The 23,443-nt window shown below is 53.0% G+C and overlaps 3 protein-coding genes and 1 non-coding gene across 10 annotated transcripts; 3 read left to right on the forward strand and 1 right to left on the reverse strand.

Annotated features, from left to right (window-relative positions):
* The first annotated feature begins 34 nt into the window (after positions 1–34).
* Positions 35–2,503, forward strand: RPL10 (ribosomal protein L10). 2 transcript variants are annotated; one of them, XM_019956129.2, is made up of 6 exons: positions 38–193; positions 924–982; positions 1,081–1,188; positions 1,388–1,526; positions 2,053–2,215; positions 2,296–2,503. In XM_019956129.2, the coding sequence occupies exons 1-6, from the start codon at positions 171–173 to the stop codon at positions 2,446–2,448; spliced, it is 645 nt and encodes a 214-aa protein (XP_019811688.1). In that variant the 5' UTR covers positions 38–170; the 3' UTR covers positions 2,449–2,503. The 2 variants fall into 2 exon arrangements, with proteins under 2 accessions (XP_019811689.1, XP_019811688.1); XM_019956130.2 differs by lacking the exon at positions 2,296–2,503 and having other exon boundaries at positions 35–193; positions 2,064–2,215.
* Positions 1,873–2,007, forward strand: LOC139181793 (small nucleolar RNA SNORA70). Its single transcript, XR_011565532.1, has one exon. It is a non-coding gene; the product is annotated as a small nucleolar RNA SNORA70 (small nucleolar RNA).
* A 706-nt stretch (positions 2,504–3,209) lies between the features above and the next one.
* On the reverse strand, positions 3,210–14,350 carry DNASE1L1 (deoxyribonuclease 1 like 1). The gene is given in 11 exon segments (XM_070785016.1): positions 3,210–4,481; positions 4,570–4,818; positions 4,900–5,012; positions 5,172–5,272; positions 6,324–6,410; positions 6,495–6,583; positions 6,944–7,076; positions 7,078–7,143; positions 10,967–11,120; positions 11,232–11,406; positions 14,183–14,350. Coding segments are annotated over 11 exon segments (1,482 nt in total). The 3' UTR covers positions 3,210–4,334.
* TAFAZZIN (tafazzin, phospholipid-lysophospholipid transacylase) lies at positions 14,235–22,608 on the forward strand. Of its 6 annotated transcripts, none has more exons than XM_070784332.1 (11): positions 14,253–14,743; positions 14,900–15,028; positions 16,207–16,252; positions 16,502–16,587; positions 20,569–20,649; positions 20,757–20,798; positions 21,030–21,092; positions 21,253–21,305; positions 21,660–21,737; positions 21,850–21,948; positions 22,118–22,608. In XM_070784332.1, exons 1-10 carry the CDS (start codon positions 14,635–14,637, stop codon positions 21,946–21,948), a joined length of 786 nt encoding a protein of 261 aa, XP_070640433.1. In that variant the 5' UTR covers positions 14,253–14,634; the 3' UTR covers positions 22,118–22,608. The 6 variants fall into 6 exon arrangements, with proteins under 6 accessions (XP_070640434.1, XP_070640433.1, XP_019811732.1 ...); XM_019956173.2 differs by having other exon boundaries at positions 14,256–14,743; positions 22,139–22,608; XM_070784333.1 differs by having other exon boundaries at positions 14,235–14,366; positions 21,850–22,608.
* Positions 22,609–23,443: the final 835 nt, after the last annotated feature.

Consider the following 23,443-nt stretch of genomic DNA (forward strand, 5'->3'; position numbering starts at 1 on the left):
TATAAGACCTGCGCAGGCGTGGGAGCGCCTCTTTCCCTTTGGCACGGTGAGTAGTCGCGGGCTCTGGTTTTGGCTGTGCTCTTGCCATTTCTGTCTCCTAGTTTAATACCTGTGTTCGACTTCTTTTCCGACTTTGTTTCATTGTAGCCACTGAAGATCCTGGTGTCGCCATGGGCCGCCGCCCCGCCCGGTGGTGAGTGCTACTCCATGTTTTTTCGCTGCTGGGAAGCGAGAGGGAGAGCCAATTTAACCGTTAAAAGCAACAGTGGGGTGGGGTCTCCCTGGTGCGGCTTTTCTGTCCTGGGGACGGACTCTGCGTATTCCCTGAGACATTCCGGGTCACTTGAGGTCTTCCCCCATTTTGTTGTAGTGGTGGATTGACCCAATTTTGTATACAACGGCCCCAGTATAGGGGTACAAGCGATGTCTACCTTGTATCCCGCTCTCTGGACTTGAAAATTCGCCAGCTTAGTTTCCTCCTGGGGCCTCTGTGTACCATTCCCGTCTTATTTCCAGGCGACGTGTGATGTGGGCGCCTCGGATGCCAAGGGCAATCCCGGAAAAGTGGTTTCAGCTGCCTCGGCCCTACAGGGGGCGCCAGGAGCCCTTCACATGGCTTGGAGGCGAACTTAATGCCACGTGCTCCAAGGTCCATTTAGGTGGATGGGTTGAACTGTGCTATTTTATATTTAAACCGAGAAAGTGCGTTTCAGAATGTGAGCCTTAAAGCAACAGGATCGAGGATGGTATTTTATTTTTTAATCTCCTGTCATGGGTAACTTGAGTTTTGGCTACATCTTGCTTTAGCGCCCATTTCCAGTAAATGAGACCAAGCTTGGAGATTAACATGTGTCAAGCTCTCAGCGTGCATGTTGTAGAGCTCGTTTATGAACCCTGGCTAACCTGAGTCGTTTTCCCTGCAGTTACCGGTATTGTAAGAACAAGCCGTACCCAAAGTCTCGCTTCTGCCGAGGTGTCCCTGGTAAGTAGGGGCAAAGCTCCCAAACTGGTTTGGGCCCGGTGACCTAGTTGCTCATGGAACTCCCACACTAAGCAAGGTTGTCTTGTCTTTTTTTCCAGATGCTAAGATTCGCATCTTTGACTTGGGGCGTAAGAAGGCCAAAGTGGATGAGTTCCCACTCTGTGGCCACATGGTGTCAGATGAGTATGAGCAGCTCTCCTCTGAAGGTGAGGCAGGCTTCCTTGTCAATGCTGCCCGGTTCCTTGTGTGTGCGCCCCCCCCACCCCAGCCAAACCTGGAACTCACTGCACTGAAATGACCAGCTTATTAATCACAAGTGCCCAATCATTAGCCTCTTTGCTAAACTCATCCCACCAAGACAGAGAGCCATGGTAAAAGCTTCTGTGGCATTTTGTCTTCCCATAGCCCTGGAGGCTGCCCGTATTTGTGCCAACAAGTACATGGTGAAAAGCTGTGGCAAAGATGGTTTTCACATCCGAGTGCGGCTCCACCCCTTCCATGTCATCCGCATCAACAAGATGTTGTCTTGTGCTGGAGCTGATAGGTGAGCTGGATCCTGAGACCTGTACTTTGGGCTTGATGATTTTGATCAACCAGGGCAGAGAGGTGGCCCCATAGAGATTGACCCACAGCAAAGCCAGGCCAAAGGGCTAGTAAGTGGACCTCAGTGGACACTGAACAACCCAGAGTCCCAGAAAGAAGCTCAAAAGGCATCATGGCTCTGGGCAACATAGAGCAAGTTGCTCATGTGGGAATAGCTTCTATTTGCACCTGATGACATAATCTGCAAGCAAGCAGGTGGCTGGGGTGGTCATAGGTCAGTTGGCTTTCAGAGGAGCCCAATGGCACCTTGCAGGGACTCTAGCTAGTCTGTTTTTTGGTTCTCTTCTTCGCAGCCAATTAAGCCGACTGTGCTCTTTTCCCTATGGGGGCCCAGTGTGCAATGGCTGCAGATAGCAGCCTCCTTGGTAGTGTATGCAACCTGTTGCCTGTACAGGTTGCCCTAAGGGACCTTGGAGACAACTCTTTCTAGTGGGCATTCATGACTGGCCTGCTGTTTCCCAATCTAGACTCCAGACAGGTATGCGCGGTGCCTTTGGAAAGCCCCAGGGCACAGTGGCCAGGGTCCACATTGGCCAGGTCATAATGTCCATCCGCACCAAGCTGCAGAACAAGGAACATGTGATTGAAGCCCTCCGCCGGGCCAAGTTCAAGTTCCCTGGCCGCCAGAAGGTAAGGAGCATTGCAGCCTGGGTCTCCCCTTTGCTCCTGGCCTCAGGGCCCATGACTCAGTTGTTTCTGTCTCTCTCTAGATCCACATCTCTAAGAAGTGGGGATTTACCAAGTTCAACGCGGATGAATTTGAGAACATGGTGGCAGAAAAGCGACTCATCCCAGACGGCTGTGGGGTCAAATACATCCCTAATCGTGGTCCCCTGGACAAATGGCGGGCCCTACACTCATGAGCATCAGTGCTGTCCCCTCCTTAATCATGCTCACCAATAAATGCTATTTCCTGTCCATCTGTCTTTGCATCTAGATTCATGGGGGGGTGGGGAACTGGAAGCCCCAAGGGTCACTGTCATTTCAGAAGACTGATAAGCCAGCCAGTTGACAGTAAGGCCAGTGAGGTACATGCCTTGACCCCAGGCAGTAGGTTCTGAAGTCCCCACACCTGTACGTGGAGCACTGAGAAGCACACACTCTGGATCATGGAAAAGGGCTTGTGGTCTAATGTTGGCCTCAGGCTGCTGTGGAACCTCACCAGACACAGCCCTGGAGGTGGGGTCGTCCAGTAAGCCCTAGAGTAAACATCTGTCCTGGGCCTAACTGCCTTTTCTTGGGTTTAGAGTTGTTGACAGACCTTGTTGCCATCCCCCATTCTAAGCCTAGCTCACCACCCCTTATAGGACTTAATTCCCAGGGCCACCACACCTGACATCAAGTTGCTAAGGTGGAAATGTTTAGTCTCTTAAGTTGAGTCTGACTCTTGTGACCTTGGAGGCTGTAGCCTGCCAGGCTCCTCTGTCCATGGGATCTCCCAGGCAAAAATACTGGAGGGGGTTGCCATGTCCTCCTCCAGAAGCTATTACCCCTCCAGTGGATTTTCCCAACCCAGGGATCAGACCCAGGTCTCCTGCATTGCAGGCAGATTCTTGACAAGATGAGCCACCCTTGTACCTCAACTAGATATTTCTAAATCACAGATAATTCACAATACAATGGCTCTGATGTCCAGATTTTTAACGAGGTCTGTTTTCTGGAAAAGGAAGGTGGGGAAGAGCTCTGTGCTGACAACACAGTAAATGGGGTCATTTAGTTAACTTTTGTTGTGTGTCCTTTTACCCCGTGAAGTCGTGTCCAACTCTTTGTGACCCCATGGACTATAGCCTACCAGGTTCCTCCATGGGATTTTCCAGGCAAGAATACTGGAGTGGGTTGTTATTTCCTCCTCCAGGAGATCGTCCCAACCCAGGGATTGAACCCAGGTCTCCCACATTGTAGGCAGCTTTACCATCTGAGCCACCAGGGAAGTCTTTACCCCCATAGGACCACACATTTACAAAATATCTATAATGGTTGCATGATAACTGGTTTCTGTAGATACTTTGTGTGCATCTATAGCCTTGGCGACTTCTAGGCAGTGCTTGACCATACCCTGAATGGTAGGGGCCAAACTGCACTGTGGTTCTGAACATGGACTTGATCAGAGGTGTTATGGGATCTGGTTAAGTTACAATGAGTTTGACCGCTTGCTGTTTTCTTAACGTGTGTATGTCTGTGTATGAACTGCTGATCTCTACCCTTGTATCTCCTGTTGTTTTCTAGTTTGTGTGTGTGTGTGTGTGTGTGTATATAAACTGCTGATCTCTACCCTTGTATCTCCTGGGGTCTTAATACTGTTTCCTAGGAGTCTTGTGTATGTTAAAGATGGCCTTTTGGCATGTCTGCTACACACATGTAATGTCTGTGTCATCTGGCTTTCTGTTCTTGGAGTGGATGGTTTTGTCAGGATAAAATCCTTTGATCTGTTGTGATTCCCTTCTCTTAGCCCTGCCCTTGAGCCAAGATCACCTCTACTGAGCCCCCTCACCCCCTAACCCAGCCTTTTGTCCTCATTCTTGACACTACCCAGGGGACAAGTGGCATGGGTCCAGCCCCAGGGCCCCACCTGCCTTTTCCACCTTCTGATGCCAGGCAGGCACAGGCCCGACCAGAGGACAAACCCAAAGCGAAGGCACACAGAGGGGTGGCACCAGGGCAGGCTGGGAGCAGGGCAGGGCTTTGAGTCCAGAAGACAGGACAGTCCTCACTTTGGGGCAGCAGGTTAGTTTCAGGCCACCAGGTGGTTTCAGGCCACCAGGCCCAGCTGGGGGGCTAGGAGGGGCAGCAGCAGTGACAGCCATAGAGTGGCCAGGCAGGGGGGCTGGACCCCATGCACTGCCCAGCTCAGCGCCAGGTCCACCTCCACAGGGTAGTGGTCACTGATGTTGAGAGCCTGGGGGCGGGCAGAGGGGAGACAAAGCATCAGTCTCAGGCCCGAGGGGCTTCCCGGGGAGCCCACTGCGGCCTCACCACTGCTTTACCTCCTGCTCAGTGAGCCCAAAGCTCTGGGGGAAGTCGAAGGCGGCCGCGCCACGCAGCAGGCTCTGGAGGTGCTCCCCGTGGAGCACGATGCGGTCATAGGTGCAGTGGGTGCTGGCCCGCACCGTAGTGTCCACGCCGTCGGCGATAGCCCAGTGGAAGCCAGCCTGAGTCCGAAGAACTAGGTCATCCAGGCGCTTTTTGGTCAGCGACGTGCAGTCAGCATTGAAGTCCCCGAGCAGGATCACATCCTGGAGATGCAGGCAGCCATCAGGCCCTGCCGCCTGGCTGCCCTGGCCCTCCTCCCTCCCACAGAATCGGCCCAGCCCTACCTTGGTCTGCCAGCGCCCGGAAGCATCCAGAAACACGTCATACAGGGCATTCAGCTCCGTCTCCACAGCCTTCGGAGTGGTGTGCAGTGGGACCAGCACGAGGCTGGGAAGAACTGCAAGACCCCAGGGACACAGGGCTCCCAGCCACTCCTGGCCCTCCCCAGCCCGGTCCTTGCTGGGTGACCGAGCCCCGCCACCTCCCTGGAAGAACCCTCCAGACCCCACTTACTGCTCCCCCATAGCGGGACCACCCTTCTACCCCCTCCTCTTACCCTTGCTGCGTAAAGAGAACCAGCACACAAAGGGCTCCCGGGTAAAGAGATCATCCTGATCATCGTACATGTAGGAGTCCCGGACCTCTGCCTCATGTGACCTGGTGGACCAGGGACAAGAAGCGGTGGCCCCATGTCACTGCTCTTGGTCTGCAACTGCCAATATCAGAGCTGGCACTCAGGGAGGGGGGCCTGCCACCAGCAGCTCATTTTATGGAAGCACAGCCTTCCAGCCCTTCTTTCTAGAACTTCTTTTAGATTGAGCTAGAATTCACTTACCATAAAGGCACCTTGTTTAACATGCACAGTTCAGTGGCAATGCACAAAGTTGTGCAACCATCACCACCATCAATTTCAGAATATTCTTAGCATGTCAAAGAAACATCACTCATGAGCAGTCTCTGTTCCCCTCCCTTTCAGCCCCTGATCTGTTTTCCATCTCTGCTGAACACGTCATGTGAATGAAATCAAATAATACGTAGTATTCTGTGACTGGTTCTTTCCCTTAGCACATGTGTCCCAGCTTCATCCGGGCTGCAGCGTGGCTGAGACTTCCTCCCTTCTTAGGCCAAATGATACTCCACTGTGTGGAGAGACCACCTTTCATTTACCCATTCATCGGGTGATGGACACTCAGATCAATTTCCACTCTGAGATGGTTAGGAGCGGGGCTGGTGTATGGGCAGGGCTCTGTTCCCCCATCATTTTGGACTGAGTTCTAGATATTATATAATTTCATCTATATAGAGGAGCAGGTTTCCATCTCCAACTGCCACCCTTGCCCTCTCAATCCTGACCCCCTCAGGCTGTCCTCCCAGGGATTGAGGGCTGTTTCCAGAAACTGTGTCTGCCCAGGACTCAAGACAGTTCCCCAGGGAGCTGCAACCAGTCACTCCCAAAGAGGGGGCCACCCTCGCCCTGAGCCCCAGTGGCTTCTGCAGGGGGGAAGCATGGGGTGCCCACATCTATGCTTCGGGAAGGAAGGTGTCCTGCTGGAGGGAAACATGGGCACCAAAGCTATCTGGGGTAGAGGATGGGAAGACCCAGGGATAAAACCTCTGATGAGAAGTACAATGTGAAGGTGAGGGCCACCCTTGGGGCTACTACACGGCACCAAGCGTCCAGGCCTCCTCGGTCTCCGTCTGTGCTCACCGGTAGAGATACACGTACTTCTCCTTGTATGTGCTGCGCCCCAGCAGGAGGCTGCTGTGGGAGGCGTAGGGCCCAGAGTCACCAAATCTGCCAGGAAAGGGGACCTGGGGTCAGCGACCCTGAGGCTCTCAGTGGGGGGCCCTCTGTTAAGACCCACAGAGCCCTCCTCACCGATTGAGTTCTCGAAGTAAGAGGGGGATGGCAGTGTCAGAAGAGTCCACCACCTCCTGCAGCACCATGATGTCACAGCGAGCCAGAATCTGCAGGAAACCAGGAAGGCTAGTCCGACTCAGGGCCAGCTGCCCAGGGAGAAGGGTGGTCTCTCTGGGAACCAGGCAGTGGCGTGGCCATGAGTGTCATAACACGCTGGCTGCAGACCCAAGAGAGCTATGAGGCTAGAAAAGCCCTGGGAGAAGATGGAATGCCATTGCCATCAACACTGCACCCATTTCACGGAGGAGGAGACTGAGGCCGACAGGGAAGGAAGGTGCTGCTCCACATTGCCACACCATGTCTCCTGATGTCCCCCTCTTCTCTGGGACATGCCCCTGGTCAGACAGGGCTAGGGGTTTTGGGTCATGGTCCTCAGGGGCCCAGCTTCCCTGCAGGGATGAACTGACCTTCACTAAGGTGTCGAGCACAGGTTCCCTGGCCACCTTGGCAAGTGTCAGCCGCTGCGCATTGAAGGCACAGATGCGAAAGGTCTCAGCCCCACTGGCCAGGAGGAGGAGCAAGAGCAGAGCATGGCCGTGTATGGCCTTCTGGAACCCTCCAGAGGAATGCAGGTTGCCTCAGGTTCAGGTCCCAGTTGCGCACAGTTCTAGTCACAGAAGGACATGGTAATATGCAACAGAGAAAGTGATGCTCATCCTGCTACCCAGAACCAGCTTCCCTGTGCTGCCACCATCACACATGTCCTACCTTTCTTCCCTGAGGACACCTTCCAACATCAGCATGTATGTTGGAAGCTCTTTTTCAGCTTGTTCTTTTTCATTGGGATCAAATACACATAGCATCGAGTTTACCATCTGAACTATTTTTAAGTGCACAGTTCAGTGGCGTGAAGCACCTTCACCTTGTTGTGCAACCATCCCCACCATCCATCCCCAGAACTTCATCATCTCCCCAAACTGAAACTCTGTCCCCATTAAACAATAACCCTCCTTCCCTCCCCCAGCCCATGCCCCCCACCATCCGTACTTTCTGTTTCTAGGAATCTGGCTCCTCTAGGCAACTCATGCAAGTGGAGTCATACAGTAGCTGTCTGTTTGTGACTGTTTGATTTCACTGACCATACTGTCCTCATTTCATCCATGATGTAGCAGGTCTCAGAATGATCTTTTGAAATTCTAAATAACATTCCACTGGATGGATGGAGCACATTTTATCTATTCACCTATCCATAGACACTGGGTTGCTTCCACCTTTTGGCTACTGTCAATGATGCTATTGGGAACACGACTCTACAAATATCTCTTCAAGCTCCTACTTTCAATCCTCTTCATTAAGTACCCAGAAGTGAAATTGCTGGATCATGTAGATTCAAGGGATTAGATCTGATAGACAGAGTGCCTGAAGAACTATGGATGGAGGTTCATAACATTGTACAAGAGACGGTGATCAAAACCATCCCCAAGAAAAAGAAATGCAAAAAGGCAAAATGTTTGTCTGAGGAGGCCTTACAAATAGCTGTGAAAAGAAGAAAAGGGAAAGGCAAAGGAGAAAAGGAAAAATATACCCATCTGAACGCAGAGTTCCAAAGAATAGCAAGGAGAGATAAGAAAGCCTTCCTCAGTGATCAATGCTAAGAAATAGAGGAAAACAATAGAATGGGAAAGACTAGAGATCTCTTCAAGAAAATTAGAGATACCAAGGGAACATTTCCTGCAAAGATGGGCACAATAGAGGACAGAAATGGTATGGACCTAACAGAAGCAGAAAATATTAAGAAGAGGTGGCAAGAATACACAGGAAAACTATACAAAAAAGATCTTAAAGACCCAGATAACCATGATGGTATGATCACTCACCTAGAGCCAGACATCCTGGAGTCCAAAGTCAAGTGGGCCTTAGGAAGCATCACTAAAAACAAAGCTAGTGGAGGTGATAGAATTCCAGGTGAGCTATTTCCAATCCTAAAAGATGATGCTGTGAAAGTGCTGCACTCAAAATGCCAGTAAATTTGAAAAACTCAGCAGTGGCCACAGGACTGGAAAAGGTCAGTTTTCAGTTTTCATTCCAATCCCAAAGAAGGGCAATACCAAAGAATGTGCACACTACCACACAATTGCACTCATTTGTCATGCTAGCAAGGTCATGCTCAAAATCCTCCAAACTAGGCTTCAACAGTACATGAACTGAGAACTTACAGATATACAAGCTGGATTTAGAAAAGGCAGAGGAATCAGATATCAAATTGCCAACATCCATTGGGTCACAGAAAAAGCAGAATTCCAGAAAAATATCTATTCCTGCTTCACTGACTATGCTAAAGCCTGTGACTATGTGGATCACAACAAAGTGTGGAAAATTCTTATTTTGGAGAATTCTTAAAGAGATGGGAATATCAGACCACCTTACCTGCCTGCTGAGAAATCTGTGTGCAGGTCAAGAAGCAACAGTTAGAACCGGACATGGAACAATGGACTGGTTCCAGATTGGGAAAGGAGTATGGCAAGGCTGTATATTGTCACCCTACTTATGTAACTTTTATGCAGAGTGCATCATACAAAACGCTGGGCTGGATGAAGCACAAACTGGAATCAAGATTTCCAGGAGAAATGTCAATAACCTCAGATATGCAGATGACACCACCCTAATGGCAGAAAGCGAAGAGGAACTAAAGAGCTTCTTCATGAAAGTGAAAGAGGAGAGTGAAAAGCTGGCTTAAAACTCAGCATTCAAAAAATTAAGATCACGGCATCTGGTCCCATCACTTCATGGCAAATAGATGGGGAAACATGGAAATGGTGACAGATTTTATTTTCTCGGGCTCCAAAATCACTGCAGATGGTGACTGAAGCCATAAAATTCAAAGACACTTGCTCCTTGGAAGAAAAGCTAAGACCAACCTAGACAGCATATTAAAAAGCAGAGACATTACTTTGCCAACAAAGGTCAGTCTAGTCAAAGCTATGGTTTTTTGAGTAGTCATGTACCGATGTGAGAGTTGAACCATAAAGAAGGTTGAGTACTGAAGAATTGATGCTTTTGAACTGTGGTGTTGGAGAAGACTCTTGAGAGTCCCTTTGACTGCAAGGAGATCATACCAGTCAATCCTTAAGGAAATCAGTCCTAAATATTCATTGGAAGGACTGATGCTGAAGCCGAAGCTCCAATACTTTGGCCACCTCATGTAAAGAGTCGATTCATTGGAAAAGACCCTGATGCTGGGAAAGCTTGAAGGCAGGAGGAGAAGGGGACGACAGAGGATGAGATGGCTGGATGGCATCACTGACTCAACAGACATGAGTTTGTTTGAGCAAGCTCTGAGAGATAGTGAAGGACAGGGAAGCCTGGTATGCTGCAGACCATAGGATTGCAAAGAGTTGAACATGACTGAGCAACAACAACAAAATGGTAATTCTCTTTTTTTTTTTTTTTTTTTTTGAGGAATGTCATACTATTTTCCACAGTGGCTGCCTCATCTTCCATTCCCACCAGCAGCACACCAGGGTTCAACCTTAGAGTTGATTCTACCTTTTCACCACCATCAGCAACCAGGAGGACCATCATGGTGCATTTCTTTCTCCCCAGCTGCCAGACATGATCTTTAAGACAAACTCCCAGCAGTATAATTGCTGGATTCAAGTTAGCCAGAGTCGTCTTCTTCTCTGCAACCAAAGCCCACTTCCTGCTGGTGTCACCCTCACACAGCCATGTCAGTCCGTCTACTTCCCTCTGCCGGCTTTTCTCTGTTGCTTCTGTGACCTTCCTCCCTGGGCTCACTTTCTCCCTGGCTGGGTCCCCTGCCTGTTTCTCTCTAGCCACCTGCTAGAGTCACTCATGCTAGTTTGGGCTCCTTCCCCAGTGCCTATTCTGGGATGCCCATGGGTCTTTAGGCAGCCCTGGGCAGGCAAGGGCAAGCTTGGAGGCTCTGGGGCCACAGGCTCCCAGGAGGGCGTAGGGCAAGAAGAACTAGACAGTTTCTCCCCTCGGGGCTTCCCTGATAGCTCAGTTGGTAAAGAATCTGCCTGCAATGCAGAAGACCCTGGTTCGATCCCAGGATCGGGAAGATCCACTGGAGAAGGGATAGGCTACCCATGCCAGTATTCTGGAGAATGCTAGGAGAATTCCATGGACTACCATGGGGTCACAAAGAATCGGACACAACTGAGCGACTTCACTTTCACTTTGGCCTCAGCCCAAAGCTGGGTCTGGTCTCCCAATACCAGCCCTGAGCCCCAGCCCTGGAATTCTCTTCCCGTCTGGCCTTCCCAGGCTGGGCCCACTTTCTCCCTTCCCCTCCGGCCAGAGGGCGCCCATACCTGCGCAGACCAGGTCGTCTCTACAACTTTCTGTGCTGTGGGCTGATCGCGACAGCCCCCAGGGAATCGCAGCGCCGACCAAGACGGAAGGAGACAGCAGAGGAAGACGCCGCCAACAGGCTGACAACCCCGTCGAGGCCGGTTAGCCGGCCTCACCCTTCCGGCGGGCGGGCGCGGCCCTGGCTCCGCCTCGGTGGCGGAAGGGAGGGCAGCCCGCAGGCCTGGGAAACGCTGACCCGGCCGCCCGCCTTCTCAGCAGACTCCGCCTTCCCCTCCCGCGAGGGACCGGGCGCCGCCGGCGGCGGAGGCTCTGAGGCGCCGGGCGAGCCGTGACTCAGAGCCGGTCCTAGGCCCGACCTGGAGCTCCTGGTGCACCGAGGGGAGCCCCGCGGCGAGCCTGGGCGCCCCCCAACCGCCCCACCCCCCCAGGACAAGAGCCTTCTCTTCAAGTCCTCGGGCCGCGCACTCCTAGGTTCTCTGCATGGCCGCAGGCGAGCAGACGCAGGAACGCGCAGTGTAGGTGGAGCCCAGGGCAGACCGCGAGGAGAGTCCCCGTGGGGGTCGCTGCTGGGACAAGTGGGCGACTCGCGCGGGTTCTGCGGCCCGGCGGTGGGTCCTCACTGGCTGTTTTGTAGTGCGGTCTTCCCCGCAACTACCCACTCATGGATTGGGGGTGGTGATGAGCAGAAGGTTTGAGCATTTTTAAATTTTTTGGCCTCGCCACACCTTGCAGGTACTTATTTCCCGGACCAAGGACGGAACCTGCGCCGAGTCCTAACCACTGGACCGCCAAGAAATTGCTGGGGAAATGTTTTTTAAATACATGAAGTCATGCTGTGCTTTAAAAAATAAAAACTAAAAATATTACTGCTTAAGGAATACAGGGACTCCAAGGGACTCTTAAGAGTCTTCTCCAACACCACAGTTTAAAAAAGCATCAATTCTTCCGCGCTCAGCTTTCTTTATAGTCCAACTCTCACATGCATACATGATTACTGGAAAAACCACAGGTTTGACTAGACGGATCTTTATTGGCAAAGGAATGTCTCTGCTTTTTAATATGCTGTCTAGGTTGGTCATTGCTTTTCTTCCAAGGAGCAAGTGTCTTTTAATTTCATGGCTGCAATCACCATCTGCAGGAATTTTGGAGCCTAAGAAAATAAAGTCTGTCACTGTTTCCATTGTTTCCCCATCTATTTGCCATTTAGTGATGGGACCGGATGCCATGATTTGAGTATTTTGAATGCTGAGTTTTAAGCCAGCTTTTTCACTCTCTTCTTTCACCTTTATTAAGAGGTTCTTTATTTCTTCTTCGCTTTCTGGCATTAGGTGTGGTGTCATCTGCATATCTGAGGTTATTGATATTTCTTGATTCCAGCTTGTGCTTCATCCAGCCTGGTATTTCACATGATGTACTCTGCATAAAAGTTAAATAAATGGGGTAACAATATACAGCTTTGACATACTCCTTTCCCAGTTTGGAACCCGTCCATTGTTCCATGTCCTGTTCTAATTGTTGCTTCTCGATGTGCATACATATTTTTCAGGAGGCAGGTCAGATGGTCTAGTATTCCCATCTCTTGAAGAATTTTCCACAGTTTGTTGTTGTGATCCACACAGTCAAAGGCTTTGGTGTAGTCAATAAAGCAGAAGTTGATGTTTTTCCGGAACTCTCTTGCTTTTTGTATGATCCCATCAGATGGACATTTGATCTCTGGTTCCTCTCCCTTTTCTAAACCATGCTTAAACATCTGGAAGTTCTCAGTTCATGTACTGTTGAAGCCTCACTTGGAGAATTTTGAGCATTACTTTGCTAGCATGTGAGATGAGTGCAGTTGTGCGGGAGTTCGAACATTCTTTGCCATAGCCTTTCTTTTGGACTGGAATGAAAACTGATCTTTTCCAGTCCTGTGGCCACTGCTGAGTTTTCCAAATTTGCTGGCATATTGAGTGCAGCACTTTCACAGCATCATCTTTTAGGACTGGAAATAGCTCACCTGGAATTCCATCACCTCCACTAGCTTTGTTCGTAGTGATGCTTTCTAAGGCCCACTGGACTTCACATTCCAGGATATCTGGCTCTAGGTGAGTGATCATACCATCGTGGTTATCTGGGTCATTAAGATCTTTTTTGTATAGTTCTTCTGTGTATTCTTGCCACCTCTTCTTAATACCTTCTGCTTCTGTTAGGTCCATACCATTTCTGTCCTCTATTGTGCCCATCTTTGCAGGAAATGTTCCCTTGGTATCTTTAATTTTCTTGAAGGGATCTCTAGTCTTTCCCATTCTATTGTTTTCCTCTATTCCTTTGCATTGATCACTGAGGAAGGCTTTCTTATCTCTCCTTGCTATTCTTTGGAACTCTGCATTCAGATGGGTATATCTTTCCTTTTCTCCTTTGCCTTTTGCCTCTCTTCTTTTCTCAGCTATTTCTAAGGCCTCCTCAGACAAGTATTTTGCCTTTTTGCATTTCTTTTTCTTGGGGATGGTCTTAATCCCTGCCTCCTGTACAATGTCACAAGCCTCCGTCCATAGTTCTTCAGGCACTCTATCAGATCTAATCCCTTGAATCTATTGTCACTTCCACTGTACAATTGTAAGGGATTTGATGTAGGTCCTACCTGATTGGTCTAATGGTTTTCCCTACTTTCTTCAATTTAAGTCTGAATTTTGAAGTGTATGTAGATAATTATGTAAAATTACGTAGTGTAATAACATTACATATGGTACATTCATAAAATAATCTATATAATAAAAATGCTACAAAGTAGTTAATTCCATGTTAGATGAAATTAATGAAAATAAAGGGGACGGAGAAGGCGATGGCACCCCACTCCAGTACTCTTGCCTGGAAAATCCCATGGATGGAGGAGCCTGGTAGGCTGCAGTCCATGGGGTCGTGAAAAGTCAGACACCACTGAGCGACTTCACTTTCACTTTTCACTTTCACGCATTGGAGAAGGAAACGGCAACCCACTCCAGTGTTCTTGCCTGGAGAATCCCAGGGACGGGGTAGCCTGGTGGGCTGCCGTCTCAGGGGTCCCACAGAGTCGGACACGACTGAAGCGACTTAGCAGCAGCAGCAGGCCTTGTGGAACTTTCAGCTCGCCTGAGACCTTATCCGTATGTGGTGATATCAGGTGGATGAAGGCAGCTTCTTAATTAATGTGTTCTTGACCTCTCACAAAAAAAGAAAAAAAAAAAAAAAAGAAAGGGGAAAAAACTAAAAGGGCTCTGCCAACCCTGACCTTGAGTGGCGTCAGATAAACGTGCCAGGCAGCACGTTAATCACGGAGACTTTTCCAAGGACGAACAAAGCAGACAAAAGGGAAGTGGACTTGGACGGGGGGGCGGGGCTCGAGCCCCTCCTGCGCCGGAGCGTGGCGGGGCCGTGGCGTGGCGGGGCCAAGCCGCCCGTGAGCCTGTCATCGCTGCCATCCAGCGGCCTGAGCGCGTTTTGCGACAGTCGGCGGTCGAGCCCGGCGCCACCGCAGTCTCGCTTTCCGGCGGGTCCGCGGAGCTCGCGGCTACCGCCGCCATCAGTCCTGGGTCCTGGGTGCGCTCCCGGTTTCTTGGTTCTGGGACGGCTGGTGGGTGGCGCGAGAGCGAGGCCGGGGCTGGGCCCGGTTCAGGCCCGACCTGCGAGGTGATCTTGGTCGAGTGCCCTGTCGCGCCGGGCTGTGGCGCCCGTCCGTGGGCCTGTTTAGTGACTCGGCTCCCGAGCGGTTGAGGACGTAGACCTAGAGCGGCCCCTATAGGCTTGCCACAGGGCAAGGGGAGCGCCGGGCCGCTGGGGCTGTGGCGGAAGCTGGGTCGCGGGGGAGATGCCCCTCCACGTGAAATGGCCGTTCCCCGCGGTGCCGCCGCTCACCTGGACCCTGGCCAGCAGCGTCGTCATGGGCCTGGTGGGCACCTACAGCTGCTTCTGGACCAGTGAGTGGGCCCACAGCCGAGGCAGGGTCGGCCGCGTGGCTCCACGCCCAGCCAGAGTTGGGGTTCGGGGCGCTGGCAGGGGCTGGCTTGGTAGGGGGGAGCCCTGGGCCCCTGGGGAAAGAAGCCAAGATCCCTACCCTGCCCGTCTCCCCTCAGAGTGCATGAACCACCTCACCGTCCACAACAAGGAGGTGCTGTACGAGCTCATCGAGAACCGAGGCCCAGCCACACCCCTCATCACGGTCTCCAATCACCAGTCGTGCATGGATGACCCTCATCTCTGGGGTACACGGGCCAGCGTGCTCGGCTTGGGGAGGCAAGGAGGGAACCTGGGTCAGGGCCAAACAAGCAGAACAAACTCACAGGGCTCTTTGCCCGGCCCTGACACTCCTGTTTAAGGGGTGTCCTGCCCCAGGGATGAAAGTTTATTTTGTGGCCCCTTCAGCATTCTCCTAGGCAGTGTGATTGGGAGAGGGCCTCTGGAATTTGGGGGAAGTGAGATGACCACAGGGCAAGGTCTGACAGCTACTTTACTCTGAGCTATCAGGCCTGCGGGATCCTCCATTCTTTAAACTGTTGATGGTTCGGAAGAGCCTTGGGAATAAATCTGAGGAGCATAGGGTGTCCTGTCAAGGAAGCTCTGGGCTAGGGGCTAGAAGACCTGTGTTCTGGTTCCGGCTTTGCCCCAGACTGGGTTTGTAGCCTTCGACCAGCCTCACTGGGGAGTCTACAAGTTCTGCTGTGCTGACTTCACAGGGAGTTGCTTAGCTCCAATAACCCAGGTGGCTGGCTACAGGGGTGTCCAGAGCTCCCACTGCTGGACGAGGACAGGGAGCTCATGGGGAGCCGTGTGGTCAATTCAGTCTTTCAGAGCACACACTTGCTGCTGGGCAGAAGATGGCCTGTAGGGTGCCAGAGGCAGATCCCAGGGACCAGGAGGAAGGTTTTAGTGCCATCCAGTCACCTGGACCAGGGTGGTGGCAGTGACAGTGGAGGAATAGTTAAAAGGATGTGCTGTGTGTGCATGCTTAGTCGCTTCAGTCTTGTCTGACTCTTTGCGACCCCATGGACTGCAGTGCACCAGGCTCCTCTGTCCATGGGATTCTCTAGGCAAGAATACTGGAGTGGGTTGTCATGCCCTCTTCCAGGGGATCTTCCCCACCCAGGGATCGAACTCCCATCTCCTGCATTGCAAGTGGATTCTTTAATGCTGAGTCAGCAGGGATGGGCAGCATTAGCATATATCAGGGAGGTAGGCAGACCGGATGTGGTGACTACTAAGATATAGGGGGTGGAAGATGGAGGAGCCAGGAGAACTTGGGCGTTCAGCCGAAGGGTCTGGAAGATAGCTCTTTGGGCTATAGGGAAATGTCCTTGTCCCTCATTCCCTGAAACAGGGTGACAGAAAGTGGTGCCCCACTAGGTACAAGCTCAGTTGGGGCATGCAGCCTTCTCTCCTCCAGGGATCCTGAAACTCCGTCATATCTGGAACCTGAAGTTGATGCGTTGGTGAGGAGGAATGGATCCCCACGGTGGGCCCAGCAGGCCTTACCCATCTGCCCAGATTGGCCCTCCTCCTGGCCTGCTCAGGAGGTGGCCTCCAGCAGTCCAGGCAGGGCCTAGGGTGGGACCCCACTGGCCCTCCTGTGCCTCCATTCTGCATTGCCAATGCCATTAGGCAGCACGCTGGTGGGAGGAGGGTGGCAGGGAAGCAGGGTGCAGAGGAAGCCGGGGTGACTGCATCCGTCCCCACTCCAGGACCCCCACAGCTGCAGACATCTGCTTCACCAAGGAGCTGCACTCACACTTCTTCAGCTTGGGCAAGTGTGTGCCCGTGTGCCGAGGTGAGCTGCTCCTCTACGAGGGGCTGTTGGGCTGCTGGGTGCCAGGGACGCTTCTCTGACCCTTCCAGGGGCAGGGAGACTGGTGGCAGTGTCTCTGGTTCAGCTGCACTGGGAGTTGAGGGACTCCAGTGGGACAGGCCACCTGGGTGCCAGGGGCGGCTGCCTCACTCGCATGAGGCCCACCTCCATCATCTGGGAGGAGGGAGCAATGGTTTCTTGGAGAGCACCGATTTCCCTGCGAGTGTCGGAGGACTGGGTGTCCTGGGGCTCTGGCATTGGAGGTCAAGGAGACATTATCCACAGTTGCTTCTCCGGAGGCCGTTGCTAAGAGATGCACTGATGGCCATGTGGTGTCATCAGTCAGTGATGGTGGTGGCACGTGCCAGAGGCTATGAGTTTGTGAAAACAGGCTTCTGTGTCGAGTCATGTGACATGGAGTGATTACTTCGCACCTCTTGAAAGCTTCAGAAGGTCGGGGCCATTCGGATCCCCCTTCTCCAGAAAAAGGGGCTCGGAGAGAGAAAGCTGTGGGGCCAAGATCACAGGGCGAGAGGTGGCCAAGCCTGGATTCAAATCCAGCTTGCTTGTTCCTCTGGGGAAGTGGGATTTTTCCCAGCAGAGTATGAAAGGCAAGGCATCCTAGACCCAGGAAGCACGTAGCAAACCCCGGAAGGGTACGTGACCAAGGCAGAAAATGTAGGTTGCGGGCTGCCTGTGAAGCTTCTAGAACAGTCATGCTAAGAATTTGATGTGCTTTCTTGTGTGGTTAAGAGAGAGAGAGCCCCCGGGCTGCAGTGTACCTGGTGGACAGAATCGGGATTGAGTGGAGGCCGGGACCCTGGTTAGGGGCTGTCATGGTTCCTCTGGTGACAGGGCCTCTGGGGGTCACCACAGAGAGCCAGGGACCACGTGCTTTGGGCTGTGCTTTGGAGGTGGAGTTGCTAGGACTTGTTGATAGATTGCTTGTGGCCGAGGGTGGGGGGCAAGGAGAAGAAAACTCAACGATGACGCTAGGTGATGGCAGGTGCCAGGGAGCCACTGGGAGGATGGGACCAGGAACAAGCAGCAGGATGTTGAGAAACCCTGTCATCCTAGGAGGGAGCAATCCAGAGACAGTGTGATGTGCCATTCTGGAACTCTAAAAATCCTGGGAACTCTGGTGCAAACAAAGTCAGCCACACAGAAATGAGAGCATAGAGGGGGAGAGAAGAGACCAGGACAGCCCCTTACCACAGTGGAGACACAAGCCCCCAGTGCAGCAGGGAGCCAAACAGGGCTCCTGGCTATTGTGGAAGCTTCCCGTGACCCTGGAGAAGCCAATTCCCTGAACTGACAGCCATCGGAGCTGTGGGAGTGGTGGGGAGGGGCCCAGCAAGGGGGGCCACTCCTCCCAGAAGTTGGGGTATCAGGAGGAAGTAACCAGGGGGTGTTCGAGGTCAGGGGAACCTTATTGCTAGTAGTGGAAACGGTAATGATGGTTTGGCTCAGTCGGAAAAGAATCTGCCTGCGATGCAGGAGATCTGGGTTCAATCCCTGCATTGGGAAGAGCCTCTGGAGAAGGAAATGGCAACCCACTCCAGTATTCTTGCCCAGAGAATCCCATGAACAGAGGAGCCTGGCGGGCTACAACCCATGGGGTCGCAAGAGTCAGACACGACTTGGCGACTAAACCATCACCATCCAATGAAAAGTTGCAGTGCCCACCCCTCAGGTCTGCAGACTTACTTACTCCCCAGAGACCCCTGCCTGGAACACTCTCTTTTTGCTGCATTTGGAGGCAACTTCATCTCCCCAAAACACAAGCAGAGGCCCCCGTGTCTTGGCAGTTGACCGTGGTATCCATCATGCACTGCTCTGAGCGATGCTGATGCTGCTCAGGTACTCTGTCTTGAGTCTCAGTCCCTCCTTTCTGTGACCTCAGGGGCCTTCCGTGTCCACTTCTAGCCTTGTTCTTCTTTTTGACCTGTATCTACATTTTAGGGTACAATAAAAATAGCAAGTGCAGTCTTAATCCTAAGCACCTTCTGGTGAGAGAATGCGGGAAGGGACAAGCTGTCAAATGCATTGTTCGTGCAGTAAAGGCCTAACAATTGAAGCAAAGGAAGTATCCAGTATACTTTGCTTCTGTGTTCCAGAAAATTTCCTCCCCACCTCATGCTAGGACATGAAGTATCAAAGTGATCTTGCACAAGCCATGCAAGTGAGTAGAAATAGCATTTGTAAAAGCTAAACATCCTGAAGGGTTGCTCCCCAAGCATAGAATTTTAAAATTTTGATCGCGAGCTGAAAGGCTGGTTCACACCAGTGGGTTTTTGTCAAGCAGGAGCCTGTGCCTCTGAAGCCCAGCCCTAGCAGGTCATGTGATCCCAAGTAGGGAACCTGCAGCTCTCACTCATGACACCCAGAGAAACTGCAGTGGGTGACTGCTTCCCAACTCCAGCCCCTGAGGGAGCTGCCAGGCCGTTCCCATGTGGATTGGGTTGAGACTCTTAGATCCCTATCTTGCACCTTCCAAAGACTTGGCCTTGCAGAGAACAGGTTGGAAGTCCATTTCTTAGGGCATCTGCCCAGGTAGTCTTACCATCCCTCTGTCTGTGTCTCCCTGTTTATTTTTCTTGGTCATGCCACAGGGCAAGCAAGATCTTACTTCCCTGACCAGGAATGCACCCGCACCCCCTGCAGTGGGTGGTGTGGAATCTCAGCCACTGGGCCACCAGGGAAGCCCCACTCTCCCCCTTTGTGTTGTGGCTCTCTACTCCTCACTTGATGAGGTAAGGATATTTACCCCTCTTTTTCAGCCTCCATCTTTCTCGGTCTCTGTCCACTCTCCGGACAGGCTTGACAAGCAAGGTCAAGGTTTTTACTGCGTGTGGGCACAGATTGTCCCCATGTGACTTCCAAGTCAAGAGCCAGCAGTCGTGTCTGGGTTATTGCTGACCGCTGGGCCACTTGGGGCCAGTGTCACAGTCTCGGGGCATCTCTGAGGCAGTGTTGCCAGCATTGGGGATGGCTCAGCCACAGCATTTTCCGTGTAGCAGATTTGACTTTTCCCCAACTCTCAGTGACACTGTGAGTCAAAGTCACTCAGTCGTGTCCAACTCTTTGCGACCCATGGACTATAAAGTCCATGGAATTCTCCAGGCCAGAATACTGGAGTGGGTAAGCCGTTCCCTTCTCCAGGGGAATCTTCCCAGCCCAGGGATCAAACCCAGGTCTCCCACATTGCAGGCGGATTCTTTACAAGGGCGACTCGAGTTTTCAAGGGGTGCCCTTTGAGGAAGGGGCCAGCAGGAGGGAGGGACGGCAGAGGCTGAGGACTCAGGTGAGGCTCAGAGGCCCCTGAGGGGTGCCTGTGGGAACTGGCCTGGAAGAGACCCTGGGGAAAGGCTTGCTATGCAGAACCCTGGGCCCCAGTGAGACTGGAGATCACAAATAGCCTTGCTTTGCTCCTGCAGCTTCCTCTGGGCCAGCGGCAGCCACTGGGAGGCTTGCCCCTGGATTAGCTCGTCCCGAGGCTCCAAGAGCCCAACTGTGGAAGCGGGGGCAGGGAGGACAGTAATCGGTTTGGGGGTCCGAGAGGGCACACACTGCAGGTGTCCGACCACAGCCGGAGCTGCTCAGGGGATGCAGCTGTGCTTGGACTGACGGGCAGAAGACAGGGTCATAGATGGGTCGTAAGGAAGTAAGGGAAGTCACTCAGTTGTGGCTGACTCTTTGCGATCCCATGGACTGTAGCCCGCCAGGCTCCTCCATCCATGGAATTTTCTAGGCAAGAGTACTGGAGTGGGTTGCCATTTCCTTCTCCAGGGGATCTTCCCGACTCCGGGATCTTCCCAACCCAGGGATTGAACCCGAGTCTCCCGCGTTGCAAGCACATGCTTTACCATCTGAGGTGTTCCGTGGACCAGGCCCTGAGGGTGAAGTGGAGGAGGGGGGTCCTGGGACAACCGAGACTGACGGAGGAGACTTTCTCATTGGCAGGAGATGGTGTCTACCAGAAGGGAATGGATTTCATTTTGGAGAAGCTCAACCACGGGGACTGGGTGCATATCTTCCCAGAAGGTCAGTGGCGCTAGCAGGGTTGCAACTCGCTCGAGGATCTGGATGGGACTGCCCTCTACCTCCTCCCAGTGGCCCCTAAGCCGCAACTCCATCCTCTCTCTTGACAGGGAAGGTGAACATGAGCTCCGAGTTCCTCCGCTTCAAGTGGGGTAAGAGCCATTGGTCCTTTCTGGCTGGGTGGGACCCGGGCATGTGGGGCGGATAACTGTGATCATTGCCACAGGAGGGGGACGGGCCCAGACCAAGGCCTGCCTGGAAGAGGAGATGGCCCAGGGCAGCTGCTTTGAATGGGGTTGCAGGAAGGGCAGGAGCGACCCTGTCCACAGGCTGGCACCAAAACGCCGCTCATGCCAATGTTTCTGCCTCTTCCCCCTGGGCAGGAATAGGTCGCCTGATTGCCGAATGTCATCTCAATCCGATCATCCTGCCCCTGTGGCATGTCGGTGAGCCTACCTCTCGGGCCACTGCTGCAGCCCAGGGAGAAGGGCTTTGCACAGTGGTCTTGTGGGGTGGGTCTCCTCTGGGTGGTCGAGGCAGGGTGCCCAGACTGCCCCGCTCCACCCCCGACACCTGCACCCTGGCTCTCTGTCTGCTGTGCCGTAGGAATGAACGACGTCCTTCCTAACAGCCCACCCTACTTCCCCCGCTTTGGGCAGGTAGGTGGGGCCACCGATCATGTCTGTCTGTCTGTCTGTCTGCCCTCTGCCCTGTGACTCCCATGCGGCACCACTGAGCCCAGATTCAAGAGGGGCTGGGCTTGCAGCAGAGGGAACAGAGTGAAGCAGAGATGATGGGCGGTTTCCTGGCACCACGGCCAGGGCAAGGGGAGGATAGGGACGACTTGGGCATGTACCCCAGGACTGGCAGGGCCCTTGGATGTCACTGAGCCCAATCACCCCATTTTAAAGAGGGAGGGTGGACCCAAGGGGGTACTCAGCATCTTAGCACTGGGGTTGTGGGCACCCCGCCCCCCGCTCCTGTCAATCCACTGGCGGCTGGTCTCCCCGCAGAAAATCACCGTGCTGATTGGCAAGCCCTTCAGTGCCAGGCCTGTGCTCGAACGGCTGCGGGCAGAGAACAAGTCAGCGGTGAGTTTCTCCCTGGGGCTGTCCTCGCCCGTCCCAGTGCCCTTGGCTTCCCCAGGCACCCCGGGTGAAGCTCCCTAAGGACTGCGTGGCAGCCCCAGTCCTTCGCCCTCAGGTGGAGATGCGCAAAGCCCTGACGGACTTCATCCAAGAGGAATTCCAGCGCCTGAAGAGCCAGGCGGAGCAGCTCCACAACCACCTGCAAGCCAGATAGGTGCCATCCCGCCTAGACCTGGGTCCAGCTGCCTTTTGGACTGGGAGGGGGGGCGAGGCCTGGGCCAGACACAGCTCTGGGACCCCTCCCAGCTCTCTCAGTGCCGCCTTTGGGTGCTGGGCTGGGGGATGGACTGATGCTCGGAGCTCAGATATGGTCTTTTTGACAGATTGGTGCATAACCTTTCCAGGGTTCCCCCTCCGAGTGGGCGAGCATTGCAGCGCCTCTGGTTCTGCCACTGAAAGAAGGCTCTCAGCTGCTCCTCGCACTTGGCCACGCAGGGAGGAAAGACCTTTAGGCAGGGGCCCTGAGCTCTCTCACCTGCAAGCTGTTTGCTCCCAGAGCTGGGGACTGGAAAGAGGGCCTGATCCAGCTGGGCACTGGAAGGAGGAGCCCTGATCTCACCGCTTCCTCAGGGATAGCCATCAGCCATGTCTTTCTTCTGCCTGTGCTCCCTGCAGGCATGGGAGCCTCAGGCAGGGCCTAGCCCTGGGCTGCAAGTGGAAGAGCTGCCCTTTTCTATAAGGGGAGCCCAGTCCAATGGGGCCTAAGACCCGGACCCTCACTGGGGCCCACTGTTCTTTCTGCCTCCCTGGCATCACTTGAATCCCCTGGTTGTCTTATAAACTATTAATAAAGGATTTGTGTTGTGCTCTTTTACCTCTGACCTCTCTGTAGGGGTGGGGCTGGGAGGTGACCCTCTGGACCAGAAGGCTGGCCCCTGAGAGCTCTGGGCACTTCAACAGCACTTAACTGGATGGGCTCTCAGTGGGCACCAGCCACTGAAGACTTCCATCCTTGTCTGAAATCCCCACGCAGCTTGACAACAGTAGGGCTTCATCTCATTCTGCAAATGGTGCAGTGTGAGGTTAATGGACTTGATTCAGAACCTAAAGTTTGCAAGGTAGGGAGAACCAAGTAGCAATTCAGTCCTCAGGCTGGTTCCCAAGGCAGAGGTGGTCTCTGAAGCTCCCAGTGAGCCGCTGCGAACTACACGTGCTGTGATGAGAAGTGGGAAGGGGGACAACTTGACTGAGTTTGGGGCTCTGGGTGGGAGAAAAGGTAGGAGGATCCAGGGTTGTGGCACTCCTGGCAGAAGGGAAATCCTCTTGAGAGAAAAGCCAGCTCTGTTTAGGGCTCCAGTTTGTCCACAGGTGGTGGTTCAGTTGTTAAGTTGTGTCTGACACTGTGACCCCATGGACTGCAGCACACTAGGCTTCCCTGTCCCTGTCTCCCAGAATTTGCTCAAATTCATGTCCACTGAGTCAGTAATGCTATCCAACCATCTCACCATCTGCCACTCTCTTCTCCAGTCCTCAATCTTTCCCAGCATCAGGGTCTTTTCCAAAGAGTCGGCTCTTTGCATCAGGTGGCCAAAGTATTGGAACTTCAGCTTTAGCATCAGTCCATCCAATGAGTATTCAGGGTTGGTTTCCTTTAGGATTGACTGTTTCCTTTACTTTTTCCTTTACTTTTCCTTGACTACTTTTCCTTT

The sequence above is a fragment of the Bos indicus genome, chromosome X, assembly GCF_029378745.1.
Source record: "Bos indicus isolate NIAB-ARS_2022 breed Sahiwal x Tharparkar chromosome X, NIAB-ARS_B.indTharparkar_mat_pri_1.0, whole genome shotgun sequence".
NCBI classification, from domain to species: domain Eukaryota; kingdom Metazoa; phylum Chordata; class Mammalia; order Artiodactyla; family Bovidae; genus Bos; species Bos indicus.